The sequence below is a fragment of the Alexandromys fortis genome, unplaced genomic scaffold (assembly GCF_014885135.2).
Source record: "Alexandromys fortis isolate MF-2015 unplaced genomic scaffold, M_Fortis_MF-2015_v1.1 scaffold_0, whole genome shotgun sequence".
Lineage (NCBI taxonomy): Eukaryota > Metazoa > Chordata > Mammalia > Rodentia > Cricetidae > Alexandromys > Alexandromys fortis.
Window position 1 is genome coordinate 4323637 of NW_026067949.1, and position 27146 is coordinate 4350782.

Below are 27146 nucleotides of genomic sequence, written 5' to 3' on the forward strand. Positions count from 1 at the left end.
AGGAGCTGGAGAGATGGCGCAGTGCTTAGGAGTACTTGCTGCTCTTTCGGAAGATCTGGGTTTTGTTTATAGCACCCATGTCAAACTTCCAAGCACATTCCAAACGACCTGCTACCTCTGTCTACCACTAACCAGATCCCAGCCCATTCCTTTTCATAGCATTCCCATGAGGGCTTTCACACCACCACTGGGGCCCGGACTGCCCAAAGCTCTTTTTCTCCCAATACTCTCAAGTTTTTCTCAGAAATCCCTCTTGACCTCAGTCTTCAGTCATTGGTGTTCTGTATAGGTATGGTTTAAACCCTCCTCCTGAGCCTCCTCCTCCTGAGCCTCCTCCTCCAGCGTCTCCTCCTCCTGAGCATCCTCCTCCTGACCCTCCTCCTCCAGAGCCTCCTCCTCCTGAGCATCCTCCTCCTGAGCCTTCTCCTCCAGGGCCTCCTCCTCCAGAGCCTCCTCCTCCAGAACATCCTCCTCCTGAGCATCCTCCTCCAGAGCCTCCTCCTCCTGAGCATCCTCCTCCTGAGCATCCACCTCTTGAGCCTTCTCCTCCTGAGCCTCTTCCTTAAGTGTGTTCTACAAAGAGGAACTGATACTTTAATCAATGCATCAAGTTTTAATGATACCAAAGATTGTGCATAAGATGCCCCTTCTATTATTTTTATCTGTGCTTTCTTCCAAACAGATCATTTCTTGTTTTTCTAAAAGAAAATTTTGCACAAGTACAATACATTTTTATCATAGCCATTCCAAATCCTGCCATGACCCCACATTTCATTTTCTAATTTATGTCCTCTCTCTCTCTCTTTCTCTCTCTCTCTCTCTCTCTCTCTCTCTCTCTCTCTCATAGAGATAATTATATATTATATAGAGATAGAAAATATACATATATATGTATTAGTGTGTCTGTACATACAGGAGTTTAGGGCTGAACATCAGAGCTTAGACAACATGGGGCTTATATCTTCAGAAAACTGATTTTTCCCTCGGGAGTCATAGCTTCTCCACTGAGGGGAGCAGGGGATACTGTGAGCCTTATCCCACCCACACTGGGATGTTGTTTGGTGTGCTGTTGTGGAGGTCTTGGCAGGCAGCTATAGGTGTTGGGAGTTTATGGAAGCAGCATCCCTGCCACAACCAGCTGAAACTCCTTTGCAGCAGCCCTCTGATGTGGGAATGATTTCTTATTAATAAATAAACTGCCTAGGCCCCAAGGGTGGGTGGAGAAAACAGAAGAGAATTCTGGGAGAAAGAAGCTTAGTGAAGGAGTCGCCATGATTCTCCTACTCCAGACAGACACAGGTTAAGATCCTCCTGGTAAGCCAGCTCATGGGCTACACAGAATATTAGAAATGGATTAGAACAATATGTAAGAGCTAACCAATAAGAAACTGGAACTAGCCGGGCCAGGCAGTGTTTGAAAGAATACAGTTTCCGTGTAATTATTTCTGGGCATAAGCTAGCCATGCGGGCGGCCGGGTGCCGGGGACGCAGCCCCGCCACTCCTAATTCAACAGCCCTCCAGGTCCCCTGGCTCTTAGCATGTTTCTGGTCCCTCTTCATGAAGTCCCCCGAAGGGCTCATATTGCTATCAGAACTCCAGGGAATGTCAGAAAGTGACTTAATCCCATTTAAACACTAGGATCAGAGGTATGAGGTTGGTAATTGCCCTGTTTGGGGTGTGATTTAACACAATGATTCCCATGTTAGAGGCTTGATCCCACTGTGGTGGTTTTGAGAGGCAATGGGAGGAGCTCTAAGGGGTGGAGCCCAGAGCAAAGTCAAGAAATAGGTACTCTCCATTGTCCTGGCTTCCTGTCCCCCATCCCTCCTACCTTGATACTACATGCCACCGTAAGATGCAGTCACATTGACCTTTGAGAGAGCCTATGCCACTTGGCATTTTTGGTCTTCGGAGTTTCAGCCTCCAGACTGCTAACTAAATAAACCTCTTTCCCTTGTGAAGCTCTTGCCTCAGGTATTTCATTATGTAGAAGAACACAGACTGATATGTAATAGTGTGTGGCAGGTCCAGTCCATAGAACACGGCAAACGCGTTTTCATCTTTTGATAGGAGGGTCTAGTAACACTGAAAACATTGCTTAAACATTTTTTATGATAAGATCTCTAAGACTTGAGATTATTCCAAAATCTCATGCATATTTCTTAGGTTATTAATCCTGCGGTGGGGCAAAAATTTTGAGTATAATTCCAAGAGGTTGCATTCTCCCCATGGGCGCCATAAAAGTAGTGTGCCTTTTAAATTTCCTGGGGTGGCAGTCAAAAACAACATCTGATCACTTTTCCCATATTTTATTATTATCCTCCTTCAGAGAGAATTATCCAGCTCAAGCACTGTGAAGACTGTATGAAAACACAGGCCCAGCTATCCTAAGACTATTCATGTTCACAACCAACAGAAACACATGTGTGCATTCTCTCATTGAAGAAACTGCTCATCCCTAAGGATGGCATAGTCTGCAAAATCAGGCCTCCCCAGCTTATGTCACCCCCCACACCATGTGTTTAGCCTGCACACCGGAATGTCATACTAATAAATCCTCCGTTACTCTCTGCATCCAGGCTCTGTGGAGCAAGACGCCAAGTCCTATTGGGTTAGACTCAAAGAGACCTGGATCTGCTTTCCACGGTGCACGTGGCGCTATGCACAGTTTAAGTTCACCCAGCTCTTTAATTGACCCCTAGTGCTAACAGTTTATGGGACACAGAGGCATCATATCCTGAGGATTTTAAATTAATGTGTCAGACTCCCCCAGGACCTGCACAGTACTCTAATTACCACTAATTGGCATTACACATGATTAACAAGTGAAAACGTGGTTTTTCCAAAAATGTTTCTTTTCTCCCATGCATCCTAAAAACCTGACGGATGCATGCAAAGACGAGGAGGATTATTCCCAGCGTGTGTATGCTGGCGCAGCTCTGCAAGCCACGTCTATACATGCAAGAGAGGAGAGAGAGAAAAAATAATTAATGCTACAGATAATTGGTCCTCTAAGAGCTTACATCAATGTTAAGTGAAAAGCAAAGTCCTACATCACAGGATTGGCACAAGGTCACTTTTCTCCACAGTACAGACGCCCAAAGGAGGACTGGAGATATGTATATGATATGTATATGATGTGTATATGATGTGTATATGGTGTGTATGTGATGTGTATATGATATGTATATGATATGTATATGCTAAACAATAAAGAACAATTAGTTATCTCTGCGTAGTGGCAGCAGTGCTGACGTTTATCTGAGTCATTTTGAGTGTGTCGTTTTCCTTTCATAGCACAAAAAGCAAAGGTCTTTGCGCTAAATCCATGCATTCTTGCAGAATAAATGCAGCCAGGAGGCGCATTTAGAATGTTTTCATCCTTCATCTCTATCAGTCCCCGTATTAGGCACGGAGGATTCCGTGTCAATAACAAATTGACAGATCTTTACATCTGGAGAGGCAAAGCGGGGTTCTAGACGCGAGGAAAATCAGATTTGGAGGAGGCTGGTGCACACGCCCAGTCTTCAGTACACACCAACTCCGTTGTGCCACAGCCCCTCCCTGGAGGGTGCACTGATGTCTGTCCCTCTCTTCTAGAGCCCAAAATGATTGTCCTGCTCTACGTGACAAGTCTTGCCATCTGTGCGAGTGGACAACCTCGGGGCAATCAGGCCAAGGGAGAGAGCTACTCTCCAAGGTACATCTGCAGCATTCCGGGCTTACCGGGTCCCCCAGGCCCTCCTGGAGCAAATGGCTCCCCTGGGCCCCATGGTCGCATCGGCCTTCCTGGAAGGGATGGTAGAGATGGCAGGAAAGGAGAGAAAGGAGAAAAGGGCACGGCAGGTAAGGAACCATGAGGTTCAGCAAACACCCCCTCCACCCCTCCTCAGACTCCTCCCTTTGTTGCTTCTTCTCGGTGGAAACTGCCCCTTCAAGCAATCAGTCCTCTGCTTCACCTTCCGTGATCTTAACAATGTCCTTTTCCCACCATGCTTCAAATGCTGCTTTAGCTCTTTCCAGCCTTAGCTGGCTGCAGTGACAACTCTCTTGGGTGGACGCTGTAACTCTGGGAAGGTAAGAAACCTGAGCCTGGTTAAAGGCACTGCAGGAGAGGGACACAGATGGGCATGCACTATGCATGACTGCTGGAGCTGGACTCCCAACAACTGATGTCCGATGGCCAGACAACAGCTGGAAGCGTGGAGGTTTTACTAGACAAAGAGATGGGCCAAAGCAGGGAAAGAACTGGAATTCAGAAACTCAGTTTCCCACCCTGCTCAGAGCTAATGTTCTAAACAAGTATTCCTCAAGCTCTTCTCTGTTCTTGCATGCAGACAGCTAGAAGGACAGCGGTGTCACATAGCCAGCCTTTCCCTCACACGGCACTCTCCCACCTGTCCTGTTGCATGGCTCTCCGCAATAGTACACTTGTCCTCTCGTCCTCCGTCATTTTCACGCTTCCCATCTTAGAGATAAGTCAGCCTGGGAAGCTCGCCAGACCCCCCAGCCCTTCAGAGGAAACCAAACTGAAATTCTCCAGAGGCTGTGTTAACTCCACAAGAGGCAGGAATTTGAAATCCATCTTTGAAAATGCGCTCCTTAGTGTACAAGTGAGACAAAAGACAAGAAGGGGAGAAATACATAGATCTAAGAAACATGCCTCTACCCGACCACCACACCTGATTTACTGGGGTTCTGAGAGATAGTGCCACAGTATATATCCGGATTATTGGCTAAGTGTCATTTCCAAATGCTCCATGCAGAACACATGGGGCAAACTGAGAGCTGTCAGATGTGTGAGCATTGTTCAATAATAAAGAACCTTATGTAAAGATTCAATGTCAGGTAAACTTTCAATTTGGAGTTTAAACGTAGTTGTTCAAAGGCGACTGTCTATAAGGTAGCTCATGTGAATATAAATTACCCTTGAGCCACGATTACAAATATCTTTAAAATTCAACGGCACAGAGATTATTGTTCTCTATGACCGACCCTTGAAGCTTGCTGTGTCTGGAAGAAAGAAAGTAGTGGTTTATCACACAAGCGTTGGCACCAGAAAAACGGACTCAAATCTTGGCTCTTTCAGTTACTTGACTTAGCATCCTCGGGCAAATAGCGTCTCTGAGCCTCATTTGAAAGTTGGCAACAGTAAGGGCCATTGCGAAGTTTAAGGGTAGTCATATATACAGAATGTCCTGTGGAATAACTGCTTGTGCTAAGTACTTGTAAATGTCACATATTGTTATTTATTAAATTGTGATCCACAGGCCAAAGATAAGTCTGTGGCCACTCAAAGCCACAGAGTAAACAAAAATGATTAATATAACCGTAAGGTAGTTCCACTGCTATTTCAGATAGGATTTAATGTCCTTAAATGCTACAGTCTTAGCTCTATGAGGTTAGGGATAGTCCTGCATACATCAGTCTATTCATTCCTCTATGTATCTGTGCACTGTTTGCTCAGAAACATTTTTGTGCGCATCTAGCTATCAGCTCTCATTTGTGGAGACTAGTTTTCAGCCTCCCCACTAATGCCACGTAATGCTGCATAGTTGTCATGGTAGGGTGAAGTATTAGGTATGGTGTTTGACAGCATGTCCCCGCATATCCGTGGCACACCTTTCCCAGCTGTAGCAACCACAAATGGCTCTAGACCATTGGTTCTCATCCTGTGCATTGCAACCGCTTTGGGAATCAAACGACCCTTTCACGGGGGTCTAATACAGATATCATGCATATCAGATATTTGCATTTTGATTCATAACAGTGGCAAAATTTTTAATTATGGAATAGCAACAAAAATAATTTTATGGCTGAGGGTCACCCCAATGTGAGGAACTGTATTAAAAAGGGTTGCAGCATTAGGTAGGTCAAGAACCATAGCACTAGTTCTAATTGTCCTTAATAAAACCTTAATATAGGGGTTAATGCTGAAGATCAGAGAAGCAGGGCAGCCAGCCGCTAGAGAGTTCTTACCTCTACCAATGTTCAGACCAAATGTGCAATCCTTTCCTCAGATTGCATCCTCTGTCTGCATCCTTAGACTGCATCTCCAGACTGCTACCTCAGACTGCATCCTCAGACTGCATCTCCACCAAAACCTCAGACTGCACCGAGCTCCTGTCTCCTCCCGCCTTATATTCCTTTCTCCACACAGTCATATCATTCCTGTCTCCACCTCCCTAGTTCTGAGATTAAAGGTGTGTGATCCCAAGTGCTGGGATCACCTTTGTGTGAGTTGTTTCTCTTCTAGACAGATTCAATTGCATGTAGCCCAGAATGGGCTTGAACTAACAGAGATTCCTCTGCCTCTCTCTCCCGAGTCCTGGTATTAAAGGTGTGTGTCACCACTCCCTGGCCTCTAGGGGCTTAGTTCTGCCCTTTGATCTTCAGGCAAGCTTTACTTGTTAGATCACAAACAAAATCTCACTACAGAGAACCACTGCTCTAGACATTGCAAGCTGACCCCAGGGATACAGCTGCTTGAGAACCTGTTCTAGTCACTGGGAACACCCGCACTTGTCAGGGACTGAAGGGAAAAGACCATCTAAGTACAGCTTTGTAGTATCTCCAGATACTGACCATGTGTTGGGAACTTGTTTATGTTAACATCCAACATTCTAATCTGCAGTAACCATAACATACAATAAAATAATGCTACAAATGAAACTATTGGGATTCAAAAAACAAAGAGACTTTTCCAACTGAAGATGATGTAAATCCAACAGACACACCTAAGTCTAAACATGGCTCAGAGAGGAAAGATAGACCTGTCATTGTGAAAGGATGCAGACATTACTCAGAAACCACATTTGGAAAGTGGCTGGCGAATGGGTTAAAGCCTGGGAAGTGCTGCCCATTGCTTCCTCTCCAGTGACAGCACCAGGTCTTTTCATTCCTGTACCCTTCTTGGATACCATATTGCCTTCACCTCACCAAGTCCAAGCAAAACCAATTGTATTCTTCTTCCAACTCTGTTACCCTAAACTAGAAATGAAAAGATTATTACACCAAATTATAAATTCTCTGCTAAAACATATCTCACTGCTCTGTAGCAATCATCATAATATATTAATCACATTCAATTAAATCCAAATGCATGCTCATTCAGATATTTCTAGAACTATCCCACAAAGTGTTGTTATATTTTTTGGTTGTGAGTCTAATCTGTAACAGTGGAGCCATCTGTCAAGCCCTCAAGAAGCTCTTTTCATTCCAGTTTATTATAAAGATTTTAGTATGCATAAGTCGATCACACTGAGCCACTATCACATAAGGAAGGAAGGAAGGAAGGAAGGAAGGAAGGAAGGAAGGAAGGAAGGAAGGAAGGAAGGAAGGACAGAAGGATGACTAGACAGAAGATGCTTGGATGAAAGGAAGGATAAAATAATTCTAAAGAGAAAATCTAAGTAGATTTTTCTCTTTGCGGGAGAACTGAAAAGAAACTATATGGTCAAGCTTCAATGCGTCCACAAAGTTTAATCCTGAATGCATAATGATTTATTCTCCTGGGAGTATAATCTCCTACTAGATGGGAAAATTCTCCATATAAAAAAAGAGGTCCTATATATTATTTTTATTATTATATATACTCCATGACTAGTATAGCTGACAATTTGGGGTATTAAATATGTATTACAATAGAAAATTTAAGCACGGAGGTTGTAAAGAATTCCTCATATTTATAATTTACATTTCAGTGAATGCAAATAGGAAGCCTAAGCCAGGAGGATCTCACTCCTTCTTCAGATTCACTGCCCAGTCCACAGCTGAAGTGGGTTCTTGTAGTAGGAAGGCTGGTTGTTCAGTTTCCAGCCACCCAGACTCCTGAAATAATCACACAGAAACTATATTAATTAAATCACCGATTGGCCTGTTAGTTCTAGCTTATTATTGGCTAGCTCTTATATATTAATTTAACCCATTTCTATTCATCTGTGCATCACCACGTGGCAGTGGCTTACTGGCAAAGTTTCAACATATCTGTCTCTGGTGGCAGTTCCATGGCTTCTCCTAACTCTGCCTTCTTCCCAGCATTCAGTTTAGTTTTCCCTGCCTAGCTCTACTCTTTTGCCCTATCAAAGGCCAAGATAGTTTCTTTCTTAACCACTGGCGTTCACCGCATACAGAAGAGAATCCCACAACAGGCTCAAGCCAGGAGGACCTTACACCTTCATCAGATTCACTACCCAGTCCACAGCTGAAGCGGGTTCTATCTCAGACATGCTGAGTCACTGTTGACTGTGCTGCCCACTGAGTTGGAGTAGACTTATATCTAATGTCTCTGTATTACAAATGGAGCCCTTGAAGCCAGAAAGGGAGGAACTAACCTGAAATCTTATAAGCAGCATGATTTGTGTTGGTAACAAAATCCTATGATTAAAATTTTTACTGACACACAAATGATTTTATTATTGTATTGAGGATCAATGATGAAGAATAGGTTAAGCTACTGTTGAAGCCCAAATGTAAATTTCAGACTTTGTAGTCTTTGACTCAAGAACAACAAATGAAAGTTTATGTTCCATTTCTACCCCCCAGAGAACCAAGTAGTATAGGAGCTCAGAATCTCCTGTCAGGTGTGTTCTGCTTCGTCCAGTAGAGTTTTAACTCAACAGAACCATCTGCATTAAGGGGACACAACTGTAGTGGATAAAGATGCTGATCTTGTTTCACCAACAGCGGGGACATTTGTTGACAATAACCTCCCTGCACCATGAATTGTTAAACAGCCTTTTCATGAGGATTAAAGCACTGTGCTTGACATTTTCAGGGTAAAGCTTTAATTCTCCTAAACTTTACATTACCAAGATAGGTCTTTGTTCATTTTGTCAATTAACAGGGAAAAAGAATCGAGTTATCACATTTAACCCGAAGTATGTACAGCACTCCAATAGCTGATATCAACGTACCAGCAAGATAAATGGCATAGCTGAATAAGAGTCCCCGAGAAAAAGTCATGGTTACAAGCGAAAGCATGTTTTAACAGTACAGTTTCCTGAATGACAAAAAAAATATACAACTGGAGACCAACAGTTTGGATACTTTGGGTAGAAATACTATTGTCTCAGTACTATTTATGACATGGGTTTGATTGCAGAATTAAAACCTTTTATTATACTAATTATTACTGTTTTATAAAAGAAAAAAGTCACTTTTGCTGATGGCTTTTAATCAAGATCATTTTTTCCCTGTAGTTAGCCTCTAGTTAGCCTGCAGATGTAAAGCTTTGGACATGCAGAAAATAATCCTATACAGTGGCTTAGACTTGGTTGGAATTCTTTCACATCCATTGTTTTTTCTATATGTAAGGGGACCCGGAAAGGTTAGGAGACAAGTTGAAAGTGAGACATTAAGTGTCAGAGCCAGCGGCAAGGTAAGAGGCATTTAGACCGAGGGGAGAAAGACACCATGAGGCTGGGAAAGCTTCGGGTCCTCCTAATCCTGATACATCGTCAAGTCCCTTGGCCTCCTCGGGACTCAGTCTCCTCCTGAAAAAGCAGGACTGTAGAGTGGTGGAAGCAGTCAAGATTTTTTAGTCATAGTAGCACATGGTGCCCCAACGTTCCAGGTTCACTTAAGGTTTACAGGATCAACCCAACACATTTCCCTAGAGGATGGGTGCTCAGGCTCCAGAGCTGGACGGGCAGCTGTGCAGATCACAGCTCCATCACTCAGTAGCTCTGTTCTCCTGATTCAGTTTCTTCATCTGCAATGAAGCTAATAATTCTTGGTTTTTAAAGTTGTTGTAAGACTTAAATAAGATAATGCATGAAAATGAAACATTTAAATAGATGATGAATAGCGAATTTGATTTTGATTAATTATTTTATTATTAACACTTACAGGGATAGAATAAGACAGAGACTAAGATGTCTCCAAAGCGTCTTCTGCTCCGGTTCTGTCTCCTCTCGGTACTCACTCAGGGAAAAATAGCAGCAAGCTTCCTGAAGTCTTTTCATAGTGACAAGTGCCTGGATATGACTAATAAGCACCAGATGATTTGTCTTCAAAATAATAGCTTATTAGTTTAATTAATCAGGGTCTAGTTGACATCTCAAATACTGGAGAAAAATCTATGTGAAGTTTTTCTATTTTCATTTTTAGTATATCAGTGATTTCCAAAGACTTTTTAATTAGCAGGAAGCTATTGATAGTTGGCTGAAAAGATATGATTAGGGTGTGTAGGCATGTTGTTTGTGATTCTCTAGAAGAACTATTGATTTATCTATTAACTGTTTTTAAAGGTCTAAAAGGTAAAACTGGACCCCTGGGCCTTGCTGGTGAAAAAGGAGACCAAGGAGAGACTGGGAAGAAAGGACCCATGGGACCAGAGGGTGAGAAAGGAGAAGTCGGCCCAGCAGGGCCTCCTGGGCCAAAGGGAGACAGAGGAGATCAAGGGGACCCAGGGCTGCCTGGAGTGTGCAGATGTGGAAGCATTGTGCTTAAATCTGCCTTTTCAGTTGGCATCACAACCAGCTACCCAGAAGAAAGGCTCCCCATCATATTTAACAAGGTCCTCTTCAATGAGGGGGAACACTACAACCCTGCCACGGGGAAGTTCATCTGTGCTTTCCCAGGGATCTATTACTTTTCTTACGATATCACGTTGGCCAATAAGCATCTAGCAATTGGGCTGGTACACAATGGGCAGTACCGAATAAGGACCTTTGATGCCAACACAGGGAACCATGACGTGGCTTCAGGGTCCACAGTCATCTACCTGCAGCCAGAAGATGAGGTCTGGCTGGAGATCTTCTTCAATGACCAGAATGGCCTCTTCTCAGACCCAGGCTGGGCAGACAGCTTATTCTCTGGATTTCTCCTCTACGTTGACACAGATTACCTAGATTCTTTATCAGAAGATGATGAACTGTGACCCGGACTGCAGACCTGACTGTTGTAACATAAATACCACAGTGGCTTACATTTTGAGTTAATCTGGGGGTGCTGGAAGGTGGAGCAAGTGACAAAAGGATTCAAAAACTCCTTGTACAGACAGCTCCGGCAGAATTTATCAAACTAAGACAAACCACCAACCAGCTGAAATCACAACAAAATGAACGATATAAAATAACCCCAGACATGAACCCCTTGAAAGTAATGATGACAAATATTTAAGCAAATTAAAGATAATATTAACAAATTTGAATGCCCTTGGCGATCCAACCAGCTGGTAGTGACACTGCCTCATTAAACATTCATAAACTCACAAAATTTTGTTCGTTATTCAGGATAACCATAACATTATAGACAAATTCTTTGACAACTCTTAAGAGTCAAAGAAAAGTAGGAGATGCTAAGAATTTTCTAACAAATTAAAATGGAGTGATAAATCTCTTTATTCCTTTATGATTTTGTATGTACACTCACCAACTCTGTGTGTGCATGCATGTGTGTGTGTGCACGTGCATGTGAGTGTGTGTATATGTGTGTATGTGTGTGTGCATGCATTCGTGTGCGTGCATGTGTGTGTGCGTGCATGTGTGTGTGTGCACATGTGCATGTGAGTGTGTGTATATGTGTGTATGTGTGTGCATGCGTTCGTGTGCGTGCATGTGTGTGTGTGCGCACGTGCACATGTGTGCATGTGTGTATAGGCCATAAGACAACATCAGCTGTCATTCTTCAGTCACCTTCCACTTTTTCTTTTTTCTTTTTTTTTTTTTTTTTTTGATTTTTTGAGACAGGATTAAAGGCGTGCCACCGCCCAGCCCACTTTTTCTTTGAGCCAGAGAGTTCACTGAACCTGGAGCTCACTTAATCTGGGTAGCCTGGCTGGTTAGTGAGCCCCAAAGACTCTCTGTTCTCGTCTCTCCAGCTCTAGGATCACAAGCACATGCCACCATGCCTGGTTTGTTTTGACGTGGGTTTTGAGGGCTCACACTCAGGCTGTCAGGCTTACAAAGCATGCACTTCACTGCCGGGCTATCAAGGCAGCCCTCGGCAGCTCTTTATTGAGACTGTGTGGAGGGGACACTAAGTTCAGAACAGACACTGAGTGCGGATCAGACCCGAGGGAGCAGGGACAGTTACTGCCTTCTTTCAGGCAGGCTAGCCTGTGGTGAGCACTCTGCCACTGTTGTATGTTGTGAGCACCATAGCAAATGGACCGATTCAATGCTACGGATGCACAGGACCCAATGACTTCTGAGGTTGGGAGCTAAAGACGTCCCACACAGGAAGACTCTAAATAGAAATATGGTATGTTTCTATGGGTACAACTAATGCAGAGGAAAGAAAGGATCAGCCTCTGCACCCTCCTTGTCCTACCTAACATGCCATTGTCATTTCAGTTGAGAATGGGTGAGAGATAGGGGAAGCCTGAGAAGCGAAAGAGGAGTCATGATCAGAGAGAAATAGGCATTAACCCAATGCTTTAACCTAAGTACAAAATGGGTTTCTTCAGACTACCCAGGTTTAGAATGCAGCAAACACACACATCCCCAGACTTATGAATGAGCCAGAGTGGAGAATGAACAGAGAGGAGGGAGGCTGAGTGTCAGAACAAACTAGTGGTCTTCCAAGCCTCTCATTTCCTTGTTGGCACTTGCTGTCCACTGAGATTCCGGGCTCAATCTCAGCCCTGGTTCTGTCTTGTGTACCACTCCTTAGGTCTACAGTAATGATATAATCTTTGCTTTCCCTCCCTATATTTTCCATGCATCCTTCTCCCTGCTCATTAGGTATTTTAATGCCCGCTATACATGAAGCACCATACTGGAGTCTGTGACAATGAGAGAACCCCAAGGTGAACGCAGTCTCGTCTCAAGCATCAGATTCCTAAGAAGAGAAGGCATTGCATGCACATCCACACACCCATGCACAAGTCCCTGTGCTCTGGACACGGGCATGCTGAAATACGTGAAGTGTTCCATGTTTATTTCCAAGTTCTGAGGTGATAGAAGAGGGTGGAAGAAATTTCTACCCAGCAGATCTTAAGTGACAAAAGGATTTGGAGTGGCCCACGTGGGGAATAAGCACACAGACTTGTAGCAATGTGGATGGATGAAAATGAGAACTGAGGTCAGGAAGAGAAATCAGCGGATCAGTCCCAGGAGGGGTAACTGTATTTATGGAAGAGGTATCAAAGTGGGGCACTAGCTTCATCAAAGTCAGGTGATGAGATGATCACATGACCTGTGTATATGAAGTCAATTTTCAACTCCTTCCTTGAGTCCATTGTATTCTGCCTGCTGAAATCTGTCTACCTCTTCCTCTCAGGGGCTAAAAGCATCAAGAATAGACCAAAAAAAAAAAAAAAAGAGGAAAAGGTTAGTTTGAGATAGTCACTGGTCTGTAGATTACAGCCACTGCTAGAAACCTAGGAAATATAGTGTACAAACCAGCCAACAGAAATAGGCAGGAAGGATGCATCAAGTGGCACAATCCGTTAGCACACAGTATTTATAAAGAAGTAGGCAGTAAAACATAGCCTACTTGATAGCAGATGAACTTGCTAGAGAAATTGAAATGGAGAAACTACGCAGACTGTCTTGACCCACAAGGTTGTTATATAGTTAAAAACTTTACTCTGACTGCGGTCTACTGATGCCGTTCTGAACAAGGTCTTGTTAAACAGCTGAAGATAAAGTTGAACACCTGAGCCACTACTTTCCAAGTGTTGCAATTACAGCATGCAGCACCCTGCCCAGCGCAGGTGGCACAGGGGCTCAAACCCAGGCCTTCGTGTATGCCTGGCAAGCATTCTACCCTCTGAGCACAGTCTCACCCTAGCAAAGCACTTTTTTTCAACCTTGTCTTTTAAACGGTTCTTCATTACAAAATCTATTTCAAGTAGATTTTTAAAGTAAAGTTTTCCTTCATTGGTCTTCTGCCCAAGATGAATTTATTTTTAAATTATCAGCAGGGTGATGATGAGGGTTGACATCCACTGGGGGAAATGAAAAGCAGGTTTCATATTAAAATGATAAAATAAAAAAAAACTTTCAGGAAATACTTTTGTCTTTTAGTCCTTAAAAAAATTCTTGGGCATCATTTTTCTACATCTGTGGATATTTTTGTAAAGAAGGAGAAGACTGGCTTGTTTCTAAAAACAATCCCCGGCTCATTCCTATCATTCTTGGTAAGGATACCTTGTAATGAGAATGTATCAAGACACATTGCTACTTTATATACTTCCTCATTCTAGAATGTAATGAGCCTTCAGCAGACATTGGATCTGTCAGCAACTGACCTTGGACATCGCTGGCTTCAGATTGTAAGAAATAAATCTGGTTGTTAATAGGTACTTAGTTTGGGGTCTTTGCTATAGAAGCCCTGTTGGATTAAGACAGTCCTGACAGCAACTGGGCCCTCATTGTACAAATGGAGAAATGAGGGGACGGAGAGGATCAGAAATGTGTGGAGTAAATCATATGTGCAGAGTAAGTCCAGGTAATGGTGTGGCCTTTGATGGCACCACAGGCATGGACACCAACACGGCCCCTGACTGGGGTAGGAGCAGTCACTGGACTGCAGGAGGAGAGCTGGCCCTGCCCCCAAGGGAGAGCTGCTCCCCAGCACTCAAGAAGAGGTGGCCCCAGCGCTCACCACAGGTATGGGAAAGCTGGCAAGGGCCTAAGATAGCTGGTTCTGCCCCTCGCCTGAGGTGGGTGGTCCCAGTGGCCTAGACTGACCAGTTCAGCTACCACCCAGACTCACATCCTAGGCCTTGGGGTAGCTCACCCTAACATCTAATCCATCTGTGGCCTGCAGAAGCACCTGAAGGAACGGGTCCTATAGAATGAGAGTCGCAGGTTCCCCATGACTCAGGGCAGCAGCAGGCTATCCGAGAGGAGTTTTGGTGAGGGTCCAGTGATGATGGTGTGCCTGAGGCCTTGAACCAAACCAATAACTCATAGCAATGAACATTTTTTGGGTGGGGCTGATTGGACAAAGGGTATGCCATGTGTCACACTGTAGTACCCAATGTCACTAAGATGAATTAAGAGGTGTTGAAAAAATAGAGGAGCAAGGTAGGGTTTCGTTTGTTTGTTGTTTGTTTTGTTTATTCTTAATTGATTTGGGGAGTTTTTTGGGGGAAGATGATGAAGGGATGAGGGGAGGATATGGAGGGACTGGGAGGTGATTCCCAAGGAATCCAGAGAGTATTTTTAAAAATCTCTTTATAGAATCAGAAGGACCAATAAATCCAGTTTGTTCCTTGGAGAACATAACACCAACACTGAAGAACCAGCCTAGGTCAGGAACTACCATGCTGGCTGGCCAGATAAAGGAAACAACTGCCTACAGATACCAACTGTAACCACTTACTGGACGTACCCTTTGTAGATGGTGTCATGCTGGGTGTTTGTAATATATACTTCATTTGATGGGGGGGATGTTAGTGACATATGTTCTAACTCCTAGAGAAAACTGCGTACCACACCCGCATCCATCATTAAAAGAGGGAAAACGACAAGGACACATTAAGCAGCTGGTGCCTGAGAATGCATGAGGTCAACGTCTCTTGAGGCCACATAACAACATCTCTGACTTCTGAACATGTTACTTGGATACCAAGCAGGAAGCTGCAGGGCTCAGTCTGAAGTATTTCTCTGTGGAGTCTTGAATGAGAGAATTGCATTCAGAGGTGCAAGCAGAGTGAAAAGAATCAGGTAACGACCTTGAGGCTTCAGCCTAAGCAATACCAGGTACCTCAGAAGCCTGGAGGGGACTGATATACAAAAATATCACTGAGCTGAGCATGTAAAACATTGAATATTTGGAAGAGGGACCATGCCACAGGATGTATAGAACAACCACATAGAAACTGGGAGCAATTCAGCTCTACTTACCAGGAATTTGTATGAGCATGTTGAGTTATAGCTCTTATAGAGACAGAAAACTTTGCCAGTATCCCCTCTGGAAGGCCAGTTTTAAAGTCACAGCAGCAACAAGCAGTAGAGCAGAGGTTCTCAACATGTAGGTCAAGTGACCTTTTCACAGGGGCAGCATGTCAGATATCCTGCATATCAAATATTTATGTTATGAATATTTTATATTCATAACAGTATCAAAATTACAGTTATGAGGTAGCAACAAAAATATTTGAATAGTTGCAGGGGGAAGGGGCCATTTGTTTGTCCTGGTTGTTTAGCCCTGAAATAATCACACAGAAACTGTATTCATTAAATCACTGTTTGGTCCATTAGCTCTAGGTTCTTATTGGCTAACTCTTACATCTTAGTTTTACCCATTTCTACTAATCTGTGTATTGCCACGTGGTTGTGGTTTACTGGCAAGGTTCTGTGTCTGTCTCTGATGGCATCTCTCTGACTTTGCCTTCTTCCTACCAGCATTCAGTTTCATCTTCTCCGCCCACCTAAGTTCTGCCCTATCAACAGGCCAAGGCAGTTTCTTTATTCATTTACCAATAAAAGCAACACATAGACAGAAGGACCTCCCACACCAAATGGTTTGAGGCCACCCCAACTTGAGGAACTGTATGAAGGGGTAGCAGCGCTAAGAAGACTGAGATCCACTAAAGTAGAGGGAGAATTGTAGCTTTTCAGCACACACATATATGACCTTCCTCATCCATCAGAGACAGGAAAGCCGAGACTCAACAATGCGCCCTCTGCCACACCTTAGTGACCGAGGTTCTAACTCCTGACCATTGGCCTGCATGCTCTGGTGCTGTCACCAGCCCGCATGCTTGCCACTTCCACCTCCCTGGGGCTCTGCTTTACTGCAGTTTCACAGGTATGTCATGATTCTTGGGAGAACCGCTCATCCTCACTCCTGTTTTTTGACCATAGTAAGCTTGAATATCCTCTGCTGGAAGACAGATCTGTCACCTTTGGGACTGGCTCCTTCATGACTAAAACCCTCAGTGTGGCCAGACCACACTGCTCTGAAAACTCTAGAGGAATCAACCTACCACCTCTTTTTTTTTTTTCTATGCAAAGAACAAAGACTGGGCCCTAATCCCTGTGTAGACCCTTGGAGTTGTCATCTAGCTCTGCCAAGGAGCCTCTAGAAAACCCGTGTGGTGATGTTTTATCTTTATAGCTGTAAAAACACACGTAGTTCAAATTGTCTCACAAGACAGCCCCATCTAGAGCAAGCATACACTTGAATGCTCTTCTCAGAGTTAATCATGACAGAAGGAGCAAATAGGAATGCTCTCTCCACAGAGTGCACCCCAATGGCAGTTGACGATCAGATCCAAGACTCATCAGATGTATTCTATAAGTGAAGTATCATTTGGGAAGAAAAACCTTAGGAAAATTTCACTGCCATGCTGCCGACACGTTCATACTTTTCTTTTCCCTGTGTTGGAGTTTCTCAACCTTGGCACTGATGGCTCTGCAATAGATCATTGCTGTTGTGAGGGCATATTCTGCACATCATAGGACACCTAGCAACAGCCTCCAGTCTCTACCCATAGAGATGGCAGAGCATCTCCTTAGTCATAACAATCAGCAGTGTCTCCACACATTGCCAAATGTCCCTGAGTGGTACGAAACCTCCCCCAGTTAAGAATCGATTCTCCACGATGCTGGCATGGTGATGGTGATGATGAAGACTGCTCGGTACCCACGGTCTTCCTGTTAGCCTGTAGCCCGCTCCTAAGTGGCACTTTTATAGGCATATTCACACGGTTGGGCATCAGTTCTCCAGTAGAAGAGTACCCACCCTGAAACTGTCTAAGCAGCAATAAGAAAACTCTACCTTCACCCCAATTCCCTCTCACTACGGACAGATTATTTTTGTCTAAAATACACAAACTGCAAAGCCTCCTGTTTCTAAGAAAGTACCCCCCAAAACGTCATTAATATTTGCAAAGGTTTAATTGCAATGTGAGAAACAGCCTGCGTGTCTGATAATAGAACACGTATTAAATGGACTATGAGTCCCCCAGTGGAGGACAGGCATTAAAAAGGAGGATGGAAAAGCATCCGCACCACGGGTGATTGTGAAACGTTAACAGAACAATGGCTACTGGGTGAAATATTCTGTAATTATCCCGTGCTAAAATAAGCTTACGCACATAGAGAAAGCCTGTATGAATGTAAGTAATCCAAAAGCTCTATTTTTGCCTTCTGACCTTTATTTTCAATGTATTATAATAAAACCGCTTCATTTCTCTTATATAATACTTTTGCATAAATTGCTGGAGAGAAAGGTAATTGCAAGCTCTTTTACTTCCAAAGAACTGCAGAGGAAATGCTCTGAGGAAGAGAAGAACACAAACTCCTTAAACCGTGCCTTAAAGTGTGAAATGACATCACCTTCAAACTTCCTGGTGACATATCTGGATTTCTACCCCCGGGGGATTCTTCAAAGAAAGAAGAAGGCAACAAAATTTGCGTCTGTAAGTGTCTTTTTAAAATTATCCCACTCTAACTTGAACGGAAAAGAAAATTAGCCTTGAGTTGGCATCATTTTATTTTTTTTTCTTTTTATTAGTCCGGAACCATAAACCCAGCGGGTTAGCCATAGCATGAAGTCACTCAGAACTCAGAACCAATGCGTTTGTCAGATGGCAAAGGGTTTACGAGCCACGGCAGGAAGAGAGTCTGTGGCTGCGCTCCACTGCCATCGTGGGAATGGTAGAATTTCTTAAAGTAAAAGCCTGCTCAGTCTCATCAAAATCCCAGGAAAAGATCTGAGAGCTGTAGGGGCAGAAAAACCATAAACTCTACAGAGGGAGGGAAGTTGTAGCTGAATGAACGTTACCAAAGTCTTTCTCAAGACTCTTTGTGGGTGCTCTGTGGACTGAACTGGACAAGTAAAGGCTGTCTGACCTAGCCCCACCCAGCCCCCCAGCACCTCAGCTGTTGAGGAGGAAATCACGCTGGGACGATCATAGGGAATTGCAAAGGCTTTCTAGAAAACATCCAGGTTTTACTGTGTTCAGAACAAGAGGTGTAGCTACAGAGCACTTTTGGGGGTCAGACTACTGCCAAATAATAAGATGGCTGGAGTGAGAGATGCTCAGAACCCACAGAATATGCATTTGTACATCAAGATTCTGGTACAGGAAGTCACTGCCCACCCAGCTCCCCTTGGGAGTTCCAGCAAAAACTCAGGGAACTCATTGTGAATTTCAGATTCCACAACGGTAATCATTTAGCTTACGTTACCTACGATTATTTTCCTGGGTGTCCAGTATTATTCTTTGCCTAATCTAATCACGGTATTCTCCTAGATCTCACCTGCAAAGATAGAATGGAAATATGGGTACCCTGCGGGAGCTCAGTGCATATTATATCTAATAAGAAGGCATAATTTTACATAAAAAACTATGTGTGATGAGTGTTGTTTCCATGGTGCAGGTAAACCTGTCCATGCCGGCGTGGGGGTGGAGTCTGTGGGTTGACACGGGGTTTCTTCCTCTATTTCTCACCACCTTACCTTTGGAGATAGAGTTTCCCACTGAGTCTATTCGGCTAGGCTGGCTGGCCAGCGAATCTCTGGGACCCACTTGTCCCCGGTGCTCCCTTCCCAAGCTCTGGGGACACAGTCACGCATTGTCACACCTCGCATTTACACGGGTCCTAGGAATTCAATTCTTGTTCTTGTGAATGCGCCGCAAGTCGTTTACCCACTGAGCTGTGTCCCCAGCCCCAAGAGAATTTTCAAGCTGCCAAAGTTAGCAGGATTAAAAGGACACAGGAGGAACTGCATAGAAACATAGATAAAATTTCAGCCATCATCGTGTGACTTTTGGACAAGGTCCTCACATTCTTTAACTAAGGGTAAACAGGACGTGACTGTCTTTTCGTATGTGAACTCACTGGGCAGACATCACAGTGGTAGGCTCAAAATTTCACAGTTACTCCTTCCAAGGACCAAATGTGTTGATGTATGTTAAAGGGACCATTTTCACTAATTTCTCCTAAACCCAGAGCCTGAGGCAAGGATCAGTGTGTAAGTAGTTTATTTAGGAGGTTCAGGAAATACCACTTGTGTTAGGAGAGCCAGTGGTGACTGATGTTTACCCCAAAGAGCAGCCAGTGGGGACTGGGCTAACACACACAACACAGCACACACACACACAAACACAACACAGCACACACACAGTATAACATACATACACATAAACACAGCACACACGCACAAACACAACACAATACATACACGCAAACACAGCACACACACAACACAATGCACACACACAAACACAGCACAGCACACACACACACACAGAAAATACACAGCACAGCACACACACACAAACACAGAAAATACGCAGCACAGCACACACACACAAACACAGCACAGCACACACACACAAACACAGAAAATACACAGCACAGCACACACACAACACAACACAAACGCAGCACACATACACACCAATAATAATAATAAAGAAATTTCACTTCAGGTTCTGACTCTAAGCTGCCAGTGACTCTGCCTTTCAATGGCCCCTTCCAGTGGAGAGAGTCGGAGTCCTCTCTGCCATTGCCATTGGCAAGGAGGCAAGAGTCCAGCATCACTTGGTTTCAGGTCATTGTTCAGAATGAGCTATGTGTAAAGAGTCACCTGCAGGGTGGTGTGTCCTGTGGGCTACGAGCTTGACCTGAGGGGAAGGAGACCTTTGTCCTCTCTGATGCTAGATGAGGGCAAATGGGACCTAGACTTGGAGGCAACTGCTAAAAGTTTCTTCTAAATAAAAAATCACTTAATCTTTCACACCAACTTCATATATGTGTGTGTATGTTGTATTATGTATATATGTATGTATGTATGTATACGTAGAGCCCCAGAGCTACACAGAACATCTCAGCTAGGATTTCTTAAATACTGCAGCCTGCACTGTTTGGGAGAGTTAATGTTGTGTGTGTGCATTATGTGTTTGTGTACTGTGTGTATTTGTGTGCTGTGTGCTCTGTGTGTGTGCTGTGTGTATGTATGTGTTTTCATACTGTGTGTATTTGTGTGCTGTGTGTGTGTGTGAATTCCATGTGTGTGAAGTTGCCCACAGAGGTTGTTGCTGGAGTTACTCCCTTGGATCTGGAGGTGTAAGTATCCCATTATGATGTTGGGACCAAATTCTGGTCCTCTGGAGGAATATCAGGCACTCTCAACAACTGAGCCATCTTCAAGCCCCCTAGATCCTTGGCTTTTTTAAAGTGGTAGCATCACAGGGTGGGAGGAATGATGGGTTTGGCATTGCATCTAATGAGAAAAGAGGTCTTCTGAATACCAGTTACCCTTTGACACTCGGTGATGAGCTAAAGAAGTTAGAAATTGGCTCTACGGGAGTCATTTTCAATCCGTCACTCAGATGTAAATGCATCAGATGTAAAGACAGCCTAAGTCCCCCAGTGGCAGGGACTGTACCTTCTGTTTGGATTTCACATGGAGACTGGAGTCAACCACAGTGAGCACTCTACAAGAGCACCTGGCCAGCAAAAGGGTAGAAGGAAGTCAAATCTAAGGCTCCACCATGTCAAAGATAGCCCCATTTCAGCCTGGAGAGATGGCTCAGTGGTTAAGAGCATGGATGCTCTTCCAGAGGTCCTGAGTTCAATCCTCAGCAACCACATGGTAGCTCACAACCATCTGTAATAGGATCTGATGTTCTAGTCTGGCAATTAGGTGTACAGGACACACACACACACACACACATAATATATTCAAAAAGATATCTCTGTTTCTTTGGGAATGTTTCTTTCCAACCTAAAATAGATTTTAAAAAAAAAAAAAAGAAAGAAAGAAAATGGTTATTTTGCTTTCACTTCAAGGTTTGAGGGCAATAGAATGGAATGTGGCTGGTTTACTTTTTCACGTGCTGACCTCTAGTGGCCGGTAAGGATAACCGCATGACTGCAAAACGCGGTTTCTTAGATTCCATAAACTCCAGGCAATGGATGACACAGACTTCAGAACTCTGTAGCTCATCTTTCTCTGCCTACATCAGACCGTGGGCGGGGTGTTAACCGACAGTCTCTCACACGGGACTGGAGTCAAGGTCTTCTGACTTACGTTTGGTTCTTCTCTCCCACCACAATTCAAGGTGCCAAGAGCCTTCAAGAAGACACTGGGTGTCCTGCAGAAAGGGCAAGTGTGCCTTCAAGCTACCGGTGGGAAATGAAAGTTGTGGTCCTATGCGTGCGCTGAACTGGTACCAAAGAGATGGGTGTAAAGGAAACAGCTGATGAGAATGTTTTGAAAATTCCAGGAAATTAACCTTTTCAGGAAAAAAATAGTCGTTAAGTTCAACATTCACACTTTGGACAGCAGTTTCTCCCCTTGTGTCAAGCCCCAGCCCGAGTCTCTGAAAGGAATGAATCTAAGGGGTTTGATTCTCAGTAGTTCTGACAGTTCTCTGGGGAAGGGAAAAGGTTGTGAAATGAAGCAAATGACTGGAGAGCCTTGTAATTCAAAACAGGTTGAGAATCACAGAGCCACAGAAAGAAAATTAAATGCTTTGATATCTACACAATAAAAACAGGCCACACAGCCAATAGATCTGAGTCAGGAAGCGTTTCTCTCCATTGACCATAGAAACAAGAGGTTCCAACTTGCTGGCATGTGAGCTATATTTCAAGGGAAGAACTATAAAATTCAGTAAATTGGAAAACATAAACTTACAGTTGAAGAACACAGTTTAACAGAATTTATAACCCGAAGGTGATTCTTCCGCTTTCAACTTGCACCCCATCTTAGTAACATGTTTCCCATTATGATGCATTTCTCGCTTGTGGGGACAAATGAATACAAAACATCAGTATTGTAAAGTTCAAAGGCCCATGTGCAAACAAAACCACCACCTGAAGAGGAAATTGTGTTGTCCATGCCCAGGTGAGGATATCTGAGTCTACAATGACCTAAATAAGGCCACATTGTGTCTGAGAAAGCAGAGAGAAGAAAACAGAAAAGTCTCCATGTCTCATGTAGACCAGGCTGGACTCAAATATCTCGAGCACCTCCTGGTTTTATACTGTGATGGATGGCTTTAATTGTCACCTTGACATAGCCTAGAATCACTGGAGAAGCAAGTCTCAATGAGGAACTGTCTGGTTTGAGTTGGTCTGTAGGCATGTCAGTGGGGGATTGCCTCAGCTGAATTCACTGATGTGGGAAGACCCAGTCCACCGTGGGCAGTACCATTCCCTAACCAGGTGTCCCCTAAGTGTTACAGAGTGAGAAATCAATCAAACTGAATACAAATGAGCAAGTAAGCGTGGTGCATGCATGTCACTCTGCCTTTGTTGTAGACGGGATGTGACAAGCTGTTTTAGGTTCCTGTGGCCTTGGATTCCCTGAAATAATGGACTGCAGCCTGGAACTGTGAGGTGAATACACTCTCCTGGGCGCGATTTTTGTGAGGGTGTTTTCTCACAGCAACTAGGAGAACTACTCTGGGCAGACGTTCTCTAAAGAGCTGGCTTAGTTTAAAAGCCCAGAGAGGCCATACTCCAAAAGTTAATCAGCATCAGAGTGATGAGCTTAATTCTGCTCTCACTGTGTGTTTTGTCATTTGTATCTCTTCTTTGGAGAGGGTTACTTTGGAAAGTGAGCCTGCTGGACATTGGTGGTAGGTTGGTGGCTGTCACTGAGGCAGACAGCACAGGGAAGACCTTAGCAACCTCTTGGATTGGGCTTTATGCACACACTTCTCTAAACAATGCGCCTAGCAACCTGTTAGCAACCTAGGATCCCCTATGTGCATTGAGCTGCACCTTTGCCTGCTTTAAGCAATGGAAATAAGGTACTTCCCTTAGCCATTTGATGGCACTCTACCGCTACTCAAATACCTCCTGGAACACAATCTGGGAAGACGGGCAATGTGACCATCTGACTTTGGGGTGCATGTACACTAAAGCAGACTGCATCCTCAAAGAGAGCTTTCAGAGAAAATCCTCTATTTACCATCTCATACCTATGCATACTTGGGTGTGAATATTATTAAAATCAGATGCATGTGGGAAGGGACATACACAGAGAGCAAAAGCCTAGATAATCCAAGCCTGTCAATCAAAATGGAGAAGCATCCGTCCAAACTAAGCTCCTAGTAACCAAACTCCTTCTTTCTCTTGAACCCCATGAAAATAAGCCCTAAACAGTCAATGGGGCTCTTGAATGTATTTACCCCTGTGATCCGCTGTCAGTCTTGACAGCGTATTCCTCTTTAACCTGTATTACTGCTTTGCTTCAAATAATGTTTCTCTACTACTTTGCAACCAATGCACCCATTTATTTTATGCTTGAATAAGACACCAGGAGCTTGGAAAAACCTGACCCAGGTCCTGTACATCAGTAGCATAACTTATGGCCACAGATTCAATTAATGTTGACACAGTTAAGTCACGTTAGTTACAGTGCTCCGAATTTCAGTTTTAGTGTGCTATATAGGTTAAGGAAATTTCCTTTTATTTGGTTTTTAAATTGGCATGAACTTTTCTTTAATCTTAAAAAATGACTTTAAAACTGATATACTTTAATTAGATTCTTTATTACTCCTGATTGCAAACCTCTCCTGCTCCATCTTGGCAGGGCCCCTACAGTGGAACTACACACAAAAATCTCCAGAGTCTTTGGCATTCCGCTCACCAAGAAATGAAATCTATTTCCCTTCTCCTTGTGTGGGAGGGACATGGAGCTGTGTTGAACAATCAAGGGTGGCAGAAGAGATACTGGCTGGCTGAAGTCTGAATGGTGATGCAGTTTCTATGGTATTTGTTAGGAGTCTTGAGCTTGGAGTCTCGCTGCAGAAGAAGTCCCCCTACTCTGAGGCCAGTGTGCTGTGAAGGAGCCAAGCGACATGGGAAGACTATGTGTCCACGCTTTTTTGGCATTTCCATTCTGAGTCACCCCAGACACACTGCAGACACGAGTGAACATATGTCTGCACGACTCCAGCCCTCAGATATTCAGTTCTGTCTTAGAAATCACGTTTTCCCAGCTGAGTCTCAGACCCTGTTGGACAGAGGTCAGACAGTCATCAGACTTGCAGAATCCATGTGGTGTCTAAGAAGCCTTTTATTTTGGTACCACTGGGCATTGGATCAAGGGCCTCATGCATGCGAGGTAAGCACTCTGCCACGGAGCTATGTCTCCATTTAAAATGACTGTTTTAAGTCTTAATATTTGACATCATTCATTTACAGTTAATAACTGCGGGAGTAACATCTTTAAAGATACAGGTAAATAGATGAATAAATGAACAAGATATAGTGAAAAGGGGGAAAGGGAACACTGGGGGTAAAGGGACAAGGGGACATGGAGATGGGGGATATGAGTAGAGGGTCAACTCCAACGAAGTCTATGTGGAAATGCCATAAGGAAACAAATTACTCCGCATGTTGATTAAAAATAAATTCCACTTAAAGAAAGGAATTAGGTAAGTATTCAAGCTGCAACAATGGTTAATTTTGAAACAGTTCTATGTTAAGCTAAAGAAATCTGTCACAAAGGACTGCATCTGAGTCAATGCAAGAGGCGTCTTCTGAGGCCGAGACACCAAACAGAAGTGGTGGTGGCCTGGGCTGACTGGCCTGGGAAGTGCTCTCTAATGGGTGATGGGACTTGGCTCTCTTTAGAAGATGAGAAAGATCTTCTAAAATGGGCTGTGTGATGTTCACCCAATTCTGGATATACTAAAAAGCAGTGCATTGTGTTTTAAAGATATAAACGGCATGCTCTAATCTGGTCTGAGCCAAGCAAAGATGAGTGTATCTCTGGGGCTCACTGGTCAGCCAACCTGTCTTTATTTGGTGAGTTCCAAGCCAATGAAAGACCCTGTCTCAGAAATCAGAGTGGATGGCAGCAAGGCACAATATTCCAGATTGACCTCTGGTATCACAACACCCCCCCCCATCCCATATTAACATACTCCTGAACACACACACAAGACTTCAGGAGATATCTCTGGGTCTATACAGGATAAATAAATTAGCAGAAAGAAGAGACCAATTCTAGCCTGCAGAAGAATTCTGAGTGTATTATATTTACGCTCAAAGGATATGGTAACCCCCAACTGCTGATGAGAGTGGCGTGTCTGGGCCTCACAGCTCAAGGATTGGGTTCAGCACCCACAGTGACAGGCCCTATTGCCACAATGCTTGCAGTGAATGCCTATGTGGTACAGAGGACAGCCGTAGACAAAGCCCAGTGAAGCATGATCTATGGTGTACCTGGATAGAAGCTAGGCATGGCGGGATGAACCTAAAATCTGGGACAGGGGGATCTGGAGGTCCAGGCCAACCGGGGCTATAAAATGAGACCTTTTCACAGCAACAACAATAACAAAAGTCTATCCAAGTTCCCTGAAAATGGCCACAATCATGAAAAATAGTAGATGAGAAACTACCATAGCCAAGACAGCTCAGGACATCTGAGGGCTGTCGCCTGGAATTAGAATGGAGCCCCAAGGCAGAAAAAAAGTACATAAATCTGAATAAAGAATAACATTTCAGTCTACAAAATGATAGTTATGGAAATTATTTATAAAAGACCCTGAGGACCATAGTCCAGGCATATTGTCTTAGTTCAGGCTGTCATAATTAAATACCACACCCTGGCAGACTTACCCAACTCACTCTACTAGAAGCTGCAAGTTTGATGTCATCCTATGAGAGTCTGAGAAAAGCTAATTTTGGGCTTCCCAATGGGTCACTTTCTAGCTGTGTACTCATGTTCCAGAAACAGGCGAGCTTTGGTCTGCTTCTTGTATGTGTGTGTGCATGCATATGTATGTATGTTTATGCATGCATGTGTGTTTGATCGCCCATATCCATGTGTGCAGAGGCCAGGGGAGGATCTTAGATGTTCTGCTCACTCTATGACTCTCTGCCTGACTCTCTTGAGATCAGGGTCACCATGGGCCTGGAGCTTCCCTGACAGCCAGCAATGCCCAGTGGTCCTTTTCCCACCACCTCCAGTGCTAAGATTATGTACATTCCTGTGCTTTTGACATGGGTCCTGGGGATCCACAGTCAGGTCCTCATGTTTATGTAGCTGGCACTGCTACCCACTGAGTCACTTCCCTGGCCTCAGCCTTTTTTGCCTATAAGGGCACTAGTTCCCATCGTTTGTGCTCAGCTCTGAAGACCTCATCAAGCCCCAGTCAACACCTAGAGACTCACCCTGAATACCATCCACTGGAGCACAGGCTTCAACACATGAACTTTGGGAAACTATAAACATTTCAACCCAAGACACATGCATACCTGAATAA

The 27146-nt window shown here is 43.9% G+C and overlaps 1 protein-coding gene across 4 annotated transcripts in view; it reads left to right on the forward strand.

The window, feature by feature from the left end:
* C1qtnf7 (C1q and TNF related 7) overlaps positions 1–11344 on the forward strand; it is a 98925-nt gene extending 87581 nt beyond the window's left edge. For all 4 annotated transcript variants that reach the window (XM_050150215.1, XM_050150216.1, XM_050150214.1 and 1 more), the window contains 2 exons: positions 3602–3847; positions 10252–11344. In XM_050150215.1, coding sequence (XP_050006172.1) covers positions 3610–3847; positions 10252–10883 — 870 coding nt within the window. In that variant the 5' untranslated portion in view covers positions 3602–3609 and the 3' untranslated portion in view covers positions 10884–11344. The remainder of the gene's footprint in view (positions 1–3601; positions 3848–10251) is intronic.
* Positions 11345–27146: the final 15802 nt, after the last annotated feature.